The 14,157-nt window shown below is 37.6% G+C and overlaps 1 protein-coding gene across 2 annotated transcripts; it reads right to left on the bottom strand.

The window, feature by feature from the left end:
• Window positions 1–694: 694 nt before the first annotated feature.
• LOC107842814 (mitochondrial uncoupling protein 1) lies at window positions 695–13,955 on the bottom strand. Of its 2 annotated transcripts, none has more exons than XM_016686842.2 (9): window positions 13,560–13,955; window positions 4,038–4,256; window positions 3,875–3,953; window positions 3,522–3,655; window positions 2,902–3,000; window positions 2,668–2,772; window positions 1,722–1,796; window positions 1,309–1,395; window positions 695–1,080 (listed from the first exon to the last, which is right to left on the bottom strand). In XM_016686842.2, the coding sequence occupies exons 1-9, from the start codon at window positions 13,641–13,643 to the stop codon at window positions 1,045–1,047; spliced, it is 918 nt and encodes a 305-aa protein (XP_016542328.1). In that variant the 5' UTR covers window positions 13,644–13,955; the 3' UTR covers window positions 695–1,044. The 2 variants fall into 2 exon arrangements, with proteins under 2 accessions (XP_016542328.1, XP_016542329.1); XM_016686843.2 differs by having other exon boundaries at window positions 10,539–13,936.
• Window positions 13,956–14,157: the final 202 nt, after the last annotated feature.

Here is a 14,157-nt window from a genome sequence, read left to right as displayed (position 1 = left end):
TTTGAGCCAAAAAATTAATTGAGGGATATTTTTGAGCCAAAAATAAAAAAGAAGGATATTTTTGAGCCAAAAAATAAATGAAGGGTATTATTAATTCATTTTAAATTGCTCAAGGGTATTTTTGACCCTCTTCCATTTTAAATATAAGTTCACTGTACTTCTCCAAACCTCTTACCTCTCCAAACCATAAGTGGGATAAATTTATGGGGCTTAGATAATACCACATAACATCTAGTATTGAAAAACATAATTAGCCTATTTGTGTAAGATCAAAGGGATATTTGCAAGTTGCAACCAACTATTATAGGGTGACATGATTAATCCATTTCTTAAAGTTCAATAACATATTTGTGCCTTCTCTTTCCCAAATGATCTTTTCAAAATGCCACGAAGTAACCTGAAATAGCTTCGGTTGAAACTAAAAAAAAAAAAAAAAAAAAAAAAAAAAAATAAAATCAAAAAAAAAAAAAAAAAAAAAAAAAAAAAAAAAAAGGAAAAACCACCAAAGTAGTGTTGAATGATTAGGAGTCCTCAACATTTAACCGGAGATGACGGGGTTGACACTGAAGAACTTCTTGGTAAAGCGTGCCTACCGCTACAAAGCAATGAACCTGTATTAGTTGTGCCGAATATTAGGTGTCTAGAGCCACCCCAACAACAGCAAAAAAGAAACTCAACAAGAAGCATACACAGCTCAAGCTTAATCTTCACTGTTTATCATTAGAGTCAATTCCATGAATTCAGTAATAGAATCCCCTAGCAACCAAAAGGCAGAACATTTTGCAGTCTAAGAATAGTATAAGAGTTCCATTAAAGGGGCCAACTAAACGTTTCTGAGAACTAAGAGTTCCATTAAAGGGGCCAACTAAACGTTTCTGAGCGTTCTCACAATTTCAATGGGTTTTATGATGAGAGTTATTGATGAAAATGAAAAAAAAGAAAAATATTGGAAAATATCTTTGTTGATCCCATCTTCTAATGATTGACGGAGCCAATCCATATTTGATGTAAATTAGTTGCTGAATGATATGTCCCTCTTTGAAATCAAGCTGATTCTAAATTTTTTACCAACTTCTTCACCTGCCAACAAAATAAGAAATAAAGGATAAGCCAACTATCCTTTTAGGAATTTTGTCGAAGCCTAATGGAACAAGGTGTTGCCAAGTGAAGCAACTGGAAATTGAGAAAGCCTCTCATTGAAGCAAAAAAAATGTGCCGGTCTGGAACAGTAATCTGGCATGAAGTTTTATAAGCAATTATGAATAGGAAAAGAATTTGTTTCGCTAGAAATATGGCTCCACTCTTTACCTGCTCCAATGTCAGAAACATAATGACGTTCCACGATCCCAAGCGTCCAAAATTTGGGATAAAGCCTTTATAGAAAGCCAAAGGTCCCTGCAAACATAAAGGCCACAAGAAAAGTGTCATTTTTTATGTCATTAGACATAAATGTTGTTGTTAGCAAGGAACTGAAAACTACACAAACAAAAAGCTAATAGCAGCAGTACGGAAAACTTTGTGATAAAAGGGATCTCTGATTTTAGTAAAAACATAAAACTATCTTGAGAGAAATGAGAGGGCATTGTTTCATTTTAGGTAGAGTTCTTCATTTTGTAAGAAGCCAAGGTAAATGTTTAAACAAAAAGACTAAGAGGAAACAAAAATTGTCTGCAAAACGGCTGGATTCTTCAATAACCAATAGAAAGCACAGAAGAACTCACATCATTCTTCAATGTTTTGACAAAACAATCAAGAGTATTTTTGTACGCGGAATCTCCCATCATTCTCGACTTTACCTGCATCCACAGTTTACCATGTCAGTGCTTCGTGGCTATTACAAGAACAATCAACAAAATTAATCTAATAGAATTTTACAAAGTTCATTGATACTGCAACTTTAAAAGGATGAAATTTAAAGACAGGTTAGGACAGATTAAAAATGGTGATTCTAGTATTGGATAAAAAACACCTAACCAAAATAAGAGAAGATTTTGGTGATTGGTGAACTGATCAAGAACACGGATTTGAAAAAAATGGTACTACCATCATACACAACCAAATAACAAGATATCAGTATTGTTGATCCCAGTTATATGTTTGGTTCCAGGAAGGGGAAGGAAAGAGTGCAGCAAAGAAAACCAACTTGTTTACCTTCTCCCTATGTGAATTATCTATATTTGCTTACAATTCTTTATATGGTTTGAATAGAAGTAAAACAGACGTGGTTCCACCCAAATTTGGACAGACTATCCCTCTTTATTAATTTTTTATTTGTGATCCTCTTTTATTTACAAAACACCCCCCCCCCCCCCCCCCCATCCTACACCTCCAATGTTACTGCTAATCCTCTAATCCCTCCTTCATTTACCCCAGCCAAACTAGATTTTATGGTGCAAAGACTGCACAATAATAAAGAAAATTCATGAGATGAGGACTTCAAATTCACAAGAGGAAGGTATTTGTCTAACAAGCTAGATATTGACTTTGACAAGCTTTTACATGAAAAAGAAGATTACTAATGTAACTTTTCCCCTATTTGGCCAAGAAAATTGTCTATATCGGCAAGAAAATCTAAAATATTAACAAATAAATAACTGAATCATGGGTTTCCAATCAGAAAGGACTAAAAGGAAAGCAATTTCAAATAATAAGGAACATAAAAGATACCACATCAACAGGGGACCCTATGCAAACTGCAAAAAATCCGGCTCCAAGCCCCGCAATTAAATGAGTAAAAACATTGTCTTTGAACCCGGGAATCTTAAGAATGGCCTGCACGGAAATTTTTAAAGAGCAAAAAATCAAAAGAATGACAATGTAAACATCCCAATCTAAGAAAACACCACATTAGATGGTCCGGAAAATGAGGTGCAATAATAAATTTATGGTTTCTCTACCTACCTCCTTCACTTGATCATAACTAGCTAATTCCGCTGCATTGATGATAGCATTCCGCCCAATATTGGGTCCAAGACCAGTCCACAGAGCTCGAACTCCTTCCTAATATCATGATGTGGTAGAAACAAAACGCAAAGAAGTTGAGCTACGAGTTAAAATAGGAGTCTGCTTTTGTGTCTGTGGGTAAAACTATTACTCAACAGTGAACAGTGAGCTGTCTAAAATTTTCACTAGCAAAACCTGTTCAATATTCATTATTTTGCAAATGCTCCAGTAAGCTGCCAGACTTGGGGAGTTGATTAATTTAAATAAAATGGAAGTTTTCGTAATCTCCCAAGCATGTATAACATTATTTACAGGAGAATGGAAACTAAATCGAGAAGAAATGTACTACCCTTCTTCTCCGAGAAGGATAAACGAATACACAAAAGTTAGATGGAGAAGGAAAGAGTCCAACAAAGGATCAGTTACCAAAGAACATTCGCACGAAAGAATTTGAACATTCACAGGAAAGAATCTTCAAGAAATGTTAGTCTCCAATTCTAGTAGGTGTATACAATTTTGCAGCCCTGCCCGCCGTAAATTTCCACCATTAAATAACTGAGCTGGATAAGACATATAACCTGTTTCACTATTGTTGAGTAAGCATTTAGAGCTCCAGAATAACGCCTTGGCACACCTGCTGGCAATTTTCCTTCAGCTTGAAGACGTACTTTAACTAGATCTGTAGGATTTGCAACTGTAATGCCGAATGCACCTATGTGATAAAGAATCACCAAATTACTTCAAAATATATTGAAAGACGAAACAGTAAAAAGAACAATACGAGGAAAAACAGAATGTATGTTATTGATAAATCCAAACATTGAACTTTTAGTCCCGGTCCGGATGCTTTCTAAATGGAAATAAAAGCTCCAATGTCTATTTACTCTTGAGCAAAGTGAAAATAAACGCAAAAAATCTAAAAGGCACTCACCAGTTGTAAGTGCAGCAAGTATTTTCTTCATCAACGGCACATCCCCAACATGATCTTTGCCAACATATAAGTTTTTAACCTGCTTCCCAAGAAAATAATCCATAAAAGGCCAAAAACCACAAAATAAAGTTGTAGCTGTTGTAAGCTAGAAATGATAACTTACAGGTTCATACATCCCAATTCGAAGACCTCCGTAAATACATTGACGGTGTAACCCGGGTACGATACCCTTCCATAATGAAGCTACTCCTTCCTCCTTTGCAATAGTTCCAACAGTACCTAATAATCCCCTATATTTAGGTAAAGCTATTCCATCCCCTTCAACTGCCTTCTTTTGAAGCTGAAGTCTAACTTTAGCAGTATCCAATGGTAAAGTACATGCCTAGAGAATAGAATTTTGTATGAAGAAAACAAGATTAATAGGCGGGGAAGGAATCATTAACCCGAACAATAGCATTGCATGCACACTTCGGAACAATGTACTACATGTCAGCATCATACATATCGGATGACAAAAAAGATGACATCAGAACTTAATAAACCTCATTTCCTACAACCTTAAACAATACATTGTTCTTTGAAAACCGCTTATTGGATCAAGGCCTGGCTTCATAACAAGTAAAAAAAAACAAAAAAAAATCCTCCAAAAATCAAGCAAGACTTGGTTATTCATAAAAGTATTTACACAATCAAGCCCACTAAATTTTTACAAGTGATTATTTTAAAAAAAGGAAGCATGAGAACAAATTTCTTTTGTACCATCATAACCCTGTTTGAAGGTCACCTGGTATTCCCTTTTCCTTTCTAACATATGCTATATTAAGGTCAAAGTTATATACTCTATAATAGAGTGAAGTGTCAAAAACACACCTAAACTATCTTTTATTTTTAGTTTCATACCTAAAATATTCAGGGTGTAAAAAACACACCAAAACTATCACCCATTAGTTTGAGAAACACATCTCAAAATGAATAAAAATCAATTTAAAATATCTAAAAAATGAAGGAAAAAAAAGAATAAAAATATGTCACGTAGACTGATTTTAATGGCTACACACCTAAAGAGTTTGTAAGCAAATATTTGGTCTATTCAGCTTTTACGTGTGTTTCTCAAACTAATAAGTAATAGTTTAGGTGTCTTACTCAAACTATAAGTGATAGTTTAGGTGTGTTTCTCAAACTAAAGTGATAGTTTAGGTGTGTTTCTCACATTCCCATTAGTTTATCTGTGAAACTCAAAAAAAGAGGATAGTTTAGGTGTGTTTTTAATACTTTACTCTCTATAATACGGGGCTTATCCACACAAGTATTAGAGAACACAAGCTTTTAATTATTTATTTTTTTGAGAAGAGAACACAAGCTTTTGATAATACTCCCTCCATCTCATATTAATTGATCACCTTACAAAAAATACATGTCCCAAATTACTTGTTCACTTACTGAATCAAGATAAAATTAATTAAAATTTTCCTATTTTATCCCTCCTCTGCCGGAGGTCTATCGGAAACAACTTCTCTACTTCATCTGATGTAGTGGCATGGACTGCGTACACTTTACCCTCCCCAGACCCCACTTTGTAGGAATACACTGGATATGTTGTTGTTGTTGTATTTTACTCCTACAGTTAATACTATTTAGAAGTGTAAAAACAAGTTTGTAAAGTTCCAAGAAAGTATATTACGGGGTAAATTAGTAAAACTATCCTTCTTATTTATGGTTTCTTAAAGAACGTGTAAAAGTGAAAGTGATCAACTAATATGGAACGGAAGGAGTATGTGATTAATCAAATCCAGCACAGTATGCCAAAACAACAATACCAACGATATACTCAGCGTAATCCCACAAGTGGGGTCTGAGTAGGACGGTATGTACGCAGACGTTACCCCTACCTTAAGAGATAGAGAGGTTGTTTTCAATATACCCTCAGCTCAAAAAAATAACACAAGTGAAGAAACCAAGACAAAATGCTAAACAAGACAACAAAGCACTAATACAAACATATGTATACTTCTTTTGAACACTGCATTTAGAGATTGAAATAAAACGTAAATTGACCAGCAAAGCAACCCAGTAAAGGATTTAATAGTGGATTATAAACTTGTGAACTTGACAGATCAATGGGATCAGCAATTCCCCACAACCCCAAAATTGAGAAACAAAAAAGGATAAGAAAACAGACCCATTTCGATTCGAAGCATCAAAAATCTTTGCAACAGATATAACACTAATTCAAGAAAAGGAAGTAACCAAAGGAGCAAAACAAAATTAAGCAGGAAAGCAACCCAGTAAAGGATTCAACAGTAAATTATAAACTTATAAACATTTAACAGCTCAATGAGGATCATTCATAGAAAGGCAATTCTCCCACCCCCACAACCCCCAAAAAATAAAAATAAAAACAATAATATACCTAGTGTAGTCCCCCACATAGTAGGGTCTAGAGACAGTGGACCGTGCGTAAATCTTACCTCTACCTCGGAACCAAAGAAAAGGAAAAGAAAACAGTCCATTTCTATTCAAAGCATCAAACATAAACACTAATTCAAGAAAGGCAAGTAAAGGATAAACAGAAGTCAAGAAAAGAGCATCAAAAATCTTTGCAACAGATATAAACACTGATTCAAGAAAGATACAAACAAAATTGAAGTAAGTACAAAAGTACACCTCAGCAAAACACTTACCAGTGAATTATAAGCTTAAGTTACTTAACAGCTCAATAGGGATCATTCATAGAAAGGCAATTCCCCACAACCCCAAAAAATCAGAAACAAAAAGAGGAAAAGAAAACAGCTCATTTCTATTCGAAGCATCAAAAATCAAGAAAGAACGCAAAATGGGGATCATTAATAGAAAGGCAACAACAACAACAACAACAAACCCAGTGTATTCCCACATAGTGAGGTCAGGGAGGGTAAGACGTACGCAGTCCATACCTCTACCTCTAAAGAAGTAGAAAGGCTGTTTCCGATAGACCCCCAGCTCAAGACACGGAATACTAAACAAATTCATAGTAAAGCATAGAACAAGATGGCATAACATAAATACGACACCCACAAGTAACAGTAAACAGAGAAAAGTAAACAGATTCGTAATAAAACATGAAACAAGGTATCATAATAAGAATAATACCCCCACCAAGTAATTCCCTACACTAGCGACCCAAACTGACCCTAGCCTTCTGCCCTAATTCGCGTCTTTCAGATCTTTCTATCTAGGGTCATGTCCTCAATGAGCTGTAACTGTTCCATGTCCCGCCTAATCACCTTTCCCCAGTACTTCTTCGGCCTACCCCTACCCCGCCTAAAATCATCCAAAGCTAGCCTCTCACACCTACGAACCGAGGCAACCATGCCCCTCTTCATCACGTGTCCGAACCATCTCAATCGAACTTCCCGCATCTTATTCTCCACTGGAGTCACACCAACCTTCTCCCTGATAGTCTCATTCCGAACTCTATCCCCCCTAGTCAGCCCACACATCCAACGCAACATCCGCATTTCCGCCACCTTCATTTTTTAAATGTGGGAGTTCTTAACTGGCCAACACTCCGCTCCATACAACATGGCCGGACGGACTGACACCCTGTAGAATTTTCCTTTAAACTTGGGCGGCACCTTCTTATCACACAACACCCCCGAAGCGAGCTTCCACTTCATCCATCCCACCCCAATACGGTGCGAGACATCCTCGTCAATCTCACCGTTACTCTGAATCACGGACCCGAGATACTTGAAACTATCCCTCTTACATACCACCTGTGATTCCAACTTCACTACCACCTCATTCTCCAGCCCCACGTCATTAAACTTGCACTCCAAATACTCTGTCTTGCTCCTACTCAACTTGAACCCTTCAGACTCAAGAGTTTGTCTCCACACCTCTAATTTATCATTCACACCCCCACCCCCCGCGTCTCATCAATCAAAACTACATCATCTGCAAAAAGCATACACCAAGGCACCTCTCCTTGAATACGTCGCGTCAACACATCCATCACCAAAGCAAACAAAAAGGGACTAAGAGTAGATCCCTGATGCAATCCTGTCAGGACAGTGAAATGCTCTGAGTCTCCTCCCACCGTCCTCACCTGAGTTTTAGCTCCATCATACATGTCCTTAATTGCTCTGATATATGCCACCGGGACTCCACTCACCTCCAAGCATCTCCAAAGCACCTCCCTGGGGACTTTGTCGTATGCCTTCTCCAAGTCGATAAACACCATGTGCAGGTCCCTCTTCCTTTCCCTATACTGTTCCACCAGCCTCCGTACCAGATGAATTGCCTCCGTCGTCGAGCGGCCAGGCATAAATCCAAACTGGTTATCCGAAATAGACACTATCCGTCTCAGCCTCACCTCGACTACTCTCTCCCAAATCATCATAGAGTGACTCAATAACTTAATACCCCTATAGTTATTGCAACTCTGAATGTCACCCTTGTTCTTATAAAGAGGGATCATAGTACTCCACCTCCAAGCCTCGGGCATTTTCGCCGTCTTGAAAATTCCGTTAAACAATCCAGTCAACCACCTTAAACCAGCCTCGCCAGAAAACTTCCAAAAATCCACAGGTATCTCATCAGGCACCGTCGCCCTACCCCTTCGCATCCTGCGAACAGCCTCTCTAACCTCCTCTACCTTAAAACGTCTACAATAACTAAAATCCCGACACTCCTCTGAGTGCTCCAGCTCCCCTAACACAATAGCTTTATCCCCTTCGTCATTCAAGTGCCTATGAAAATACGACTGTCATCTATTATTAATGTGGCCGTCCTCCACCAACACTGTACCCGTCCTCCCCTTAATGCACTTCACCTGATCGAAGTCACGACCCTTCCTCTCCCTAGCCTTAGCGATTCTAAACAACTTTTTTCCCCTCCTTTCTACTGTAACCCCGCATACAAGCTCTCAAATGCTGCCGTCTTAGCCGCCGTAACTGCTAACTTAGCCTCCTTCCTAGCTAACTTGTACTCCTTCTTGTTTACCCGTTTCTCTTCTTCGTCCTTACTCTCAACCAACTTAGCATACGCCCCTTTCTTGGTCTCCACTTTCTTCTTAACCTCTTCATTCCACCACCAATCCCCCCGATGATGCCCGGCCCGGCCCCTAGAAACACCCAACACCTCACTAGCATTCTCCCTGATGCACCTAGCCACCCTATCCCACATACTATCCACGTCCCCCTACACTCCCACACCCCCATTCCCGCCAACTTCTCCCCTATCTCCTACGCATTTACTGGCGTCAAGCCGCCCTACTTAATCTAGGTCTACACTCCTCACCCCTTCTCTTCCTATCCTTCTTTATACCCAAATCTATAACCAAGAGCCTATGCTGGGTCGAAAGATTCTCACTCGGGATGACCTTACAGTCCTTACACAACACCCTATCCTCTTTCCTAAGCAACAAAAAGTCAATCTGGGTCTTGGCTATCGCGCTTCGGAAGGTGATCAGGTGATCGTCCTTCTTCGGAAAGCCCGAGTTCACCACCACTAGCCTAAAGGACCTCGCAAAATCCAATAGAGTAGCCCCCTCTTCATTTCTTTCCCCAAAACCAAAACCACCATGTACATCACCAAAGCCTCCCGGTAATGCCCCGATGTGCCCATTGAAATCTCCTGCTACAACAATCTTCTCCGAGCTAGGCACGCCTCTCACAACCTCATCCAAAGCCTCCCAAAACCGCATCTTCTCCTCCCCATCCAAGCCCACTTGCGGCGCATAAGCACTATGCACGTTCAAGGTAAACCCCCCAATGACCAACTTAATAGTCATCAACCTATCGCTGATCCTCTTTACCTCTACTACCTGACCTCTAAGCTCTTCATCTACTAAGATGCCAACTCCACTCCTACGCCTCTCGCTCCCAGAGTACCAAAGCTTGTAACCATCCACATCCCTAGCCTTAGACCCTACCCACTTGGTCTCTTGAACACACGCAATATTAATCCTTCTCTTTCTAAGAATCGTCACAAGCTCTATGGACTTACCCTGAAGAATCCCTATATTCCAAGATCCAACCCTCAGCCTACCAACTTTATCAACACGTCTTCCTCTACCGCCCCTGAGGCCAAACCTTGGCCTCCCTCCCACCCCCGCCCTTTTCTCTTCCCCCGCCCCCACAACAGCCCCCCGCTCCAACCCCCTCGAACATGACCCTATCCCAACCATCAACGCTCAATGCCACTACTACAAGAAAATATAAACAATGGTAGTAACAAAGTAGTAGCAGGAAATACAAGGCTCACACAAATTAGAAGAAATAATCAAGAAACAAAACTAAACTCAAATAGGTAGAAAAAACAAAACCAAGGTAAAGACAAAACTAACAGTAAGAAAAATAGAGCACACTAATGGCCTGGCACCAAGAACAGCCAAACAAATAATAAAGAGCGGTGCAAGTCATGAATATACTACAGCAGACACGCAAGTCAAGATACAGAAGATAGTATGATAAATAATATGAAGCAATATAAGAGGTTCAAAAACAGCAAGACAATAAAGACACCCTCAAAGCACACACTATATCCAAATTTTAAGAACAACAACTACTAGAAATCCAAATAACAGATAGGAAATCCCACGCAAATTACAGGCAACGAAAATATCGAAAAATCGAGCGATAAAATAAAGTTCAAGGGTTAGAAGTCACCGAAATACGTATACCATGTAATCTTCTCTTGCTTGTTGTGCTGGAACCCGGCAAATTGGGTCGCCGGAATCACTTCACCGAAAAGTCACCGGCTCAAATCTGGACAGTAGTTGCAATATCCGGTAGAGAGCCCCACCTGGATTTTCTGGCTCCGCCGCCTTCACCACCGACGTCCGTCGAACCGTCGAACCAATTAGCCGAATCCCAGTATCACAATGGAGTTTACCAAAAATAGATAAAGCAGAAAATGAACAGTGACAGCGGCGCTTTTGTTGGCGGCGGTGGTGGCAGGTTTGGATGGCTTCGCCGGTCTGATGAAAAAAAGGTCAGCGGCAGGTCGGATTTGGTGGAGATGTAACAGCATCGGAGGCTGCTGGACGGCGTGCTCGTGGATGGTGGAGGCACGGAGTTGATGGGGTTTCACCAGCGATGGTGGCGGCGGAGGGAGGAGAGAAAGAGGGAGGCAGCGGCGCAGTGGTGCAGCTTACGGGCAGCGTGGCGGTGCTGGTTCGTCGGAGAAGGGGTGAGGCAGTAAGAGAGAAGAGAGGAAAGAGAGAGACTTGGTGGTGGTGGTCGGTATTGCGGTGATGGTTGTTTCACCACATGAGAAAACAAAAGGAAATTTCTATAATAAAAGCAAAATATTTTTCCAAATAGGTATTAGTCGTATCATGTCATTCAAGAACTCCTCAGCAAGAAGAAAACAGATTCGAATTGAAGGAGATTTTAACAAAACCTGAGTTGTTATCTATATTTTTTACCCAATTTCAATTCTTATCAGATTTTGACTCACAGAACAAAATCAAAGTCCAAAAGCTTATAAATTTAGGCAATCTAATTTGAAAAATCAAAGGTAAACATGCATATGAAAAACATATATAGATCAAAATTGTATAAATCAAATCTCGAGTACCTAACAACCAATAACCATAAAATTAATAGAAAGGCAAGTCCCAAAATTGAGAAACAAAAAAGGAAAAGGAAACAACCTCATTTCATTCAAAGTATCAAAAATCTAAGCAATAGATATAATCACTGATTCAAGAAAGACAACTAACCCAAAAAGTTGAAACAAAATTCAAGAAAGATTGCAAAATGGGGATACAACAACAACATACCCAGTGAAATCCGGGGAGGTTAGAGTTTATGAGACCACTACCTCGTAGAGCTAGAGAGGCTGTTTGCGAAAGACCTCAGTTCACAATTTCAAATTGTGGATTACTCGTATAAAAGCAATAACATACCCAGTGTAGGTAAAGTGTCAGCAGTCCATACCACTACCTCAGACGAAGTAGAGAGGTTGTTTCCGAAATCACTCATATAAAAACAATTCCCAAAATTGAGAAACAAAAAAAAATGGGTGCCAGTGGATTCGAACGACAACAACAACATACATTCCCACAAAGTGGGGTCTGGGAGGATAGAGTGTAAGTAAACCTTACCTTTACCTCTTGGCTGTTTTTGAAATACCTTCAGCTCAACCCATTTCTATTCGAAGAATAAACAAAACTTTGCAAGAACCCAAGATTTAAATTTGATGGGTGCACCTCTATATTTAAATATAGTAATTAATAGTGTCAAAGTTCGACATATAGTTCTTTGAAAACTTGTTAATTATAGTATTTTATAAGCAAAATTTTAATATTATTAAACATCGTTAATTATTAGATTTAATATGACAAAAGTGTGTTATTCATCGTATTTAAATTCAACGCACTTTCATATTTTGAACAATAATAGAAAGTTTTTGAAAAATATGAAATTCGAGAGATTTGTTTGTCAAATGGTTGCAACGGGTAATATTCGATTTAAGCCTATCTCGAACTTTAAATTGATAAATTTTTAAATAAAAAATAACTCAATGATCAAAAGATTAAAAAAAAAAAAATATTATACTTTATAAGTTAGGGAGAATATCTACCTTTTAAAGTTGGAGAGAAGCTTGTATTTTGAAATAAAAAATAGGTCAATAATATCCACAATACATAAAAGAAAAAAGAAAAGGTGTAAATAAATGACTACTAAGTAGGAATTCTTTTTTAATCAAAAGATAAATATATACATTTGCACAATAATGTTGCAGATCGTGTAATTTGAAAAATGGAAAAAGGAACAAATAAGGAAACGTTGTTGTTGGGGTTCGAACCTGAGCAATCAGGTAAAAAAAACAACTTTCAAGTGGCAAGTCCAACCATCTCACCAGTCAAATCAGTTGTTTCAGTGGGTGCACGACATATATTTAACATAACACCCTTATATATATATAGATATACAAACTATATATACAGAATTCTTTTCGAGGCTAGTGGGTGCACGTGCACCCCTACACTCAATCAAGATAATAATATCTCTCCAAATAATTTTAGTCATAAAAAAACTACTCCATTAACTTAAAAAATACTTATTGGTCAAAATCCAAAAATAAATTGCATGATTGCATACAAACTTTAATTTTGTAAATAGGATATTCATAAATAAAAATATTTTTTCTAATTAGCTTTAACACTTTACGGAACACACATTTATGTTAATAATAATTCTATTATCTCATTCAAAAGTTACACGCATCTCCCTCCAACGTAAGAACATCCCAGAGTGGAAACAACAAATAAATGATGAACAAATAGAGAAAAGATAACAAAAAAAATTTGTAAGTGAATGATTGAATCTTAAAATTTCAAAATAAATAATTAGTTATATATATATTTATTTATTTAAAAAAAAAAACAATAAAGTTTTACAAAGAAAATACACAAAGTTATAATATGTCAAGGTATTTTTGTAAACAAACAATATTCTTTTTAAAATATAACAATACATATTATTTTCAGTACATCAAATCAAACAATGCAGAAAAAAATAATCCAGTATTACTAATCTCTGCCCTATTAATCCCAGCATTATTAATACAACTCATTCAGTATTAATACACTCTACCAAATAACACCTCAATGTAGGTCCTCTGGATAGGAAAGAAAAGAAAAAGGATAAAAACAAAATTCAAGAAATATTGCAAAAGGAGATCAAAAGTATACCTCAGCGAAACAAGCAGCGAAAGCGCTGCTAGCAAAAGTTCCAGCGAATGAGATGTCCGATTTGCTACCGTGATCTCCCCCCATTGAGTAACAAGATCACAGAGCAACGAGTTAATACAAGAAGTTAAAGAAAGAGAGAGAAATGGGGCTACGTAAAAAAATGGGGGTTTAAGGGGGTTAAATAAAGAGAGAGAAATGAAGGATCGGATGTGGTGATTTTGGAGAGCGAATCTTGGGAAAAGCGAAAATGGGCTGTCGTTGCTGCTGCTGCTATGGTTTTCCTACGCAACGGCCATTCTTGTCATTTACTAGTATTTCATTGGGTCTTTGTTTTGCTGAATCAGCGCTAATCTGTTTTCTCTACCATTTCCTCCGTCTAGAGATGACATATTAATTAATTTAAAAAAATGATTAATAATATACTTAGTTTATCATGATATTCAATAATATTTATATTTTAATTTTAAGAAAAAATAATTAATGCAAATATTAAAACATGAAAAAAAAAAAAAAGATTTATCTCTTTTTAATTAATGAAAAATAATAAGTAAAATGAGAAATTAAATTAAAATATTTGAGACGAATAATTTAAGACAGA

The sequence above is a fragment of the Capsicum annuum genome, chromosome 9 (assembly GCF_002878395.1).
Source record: "Capsicum annuum cultivar UCD-10X-F1 chromosome 9, UCD10Xv1.1, whole genome shotgun sequence".
In the NCBI taxonomy this organism is placed as follows: domain Eukaryota; kingdom Viridiplantae; phylum Streptophyta; class Magnoliopsida; order Solanales; family Solanaceae; genus Capsicum; species Capsicum annuum.
This window is presented reverse-complemented; position numbering and strand designations above follow the sequence as displayed.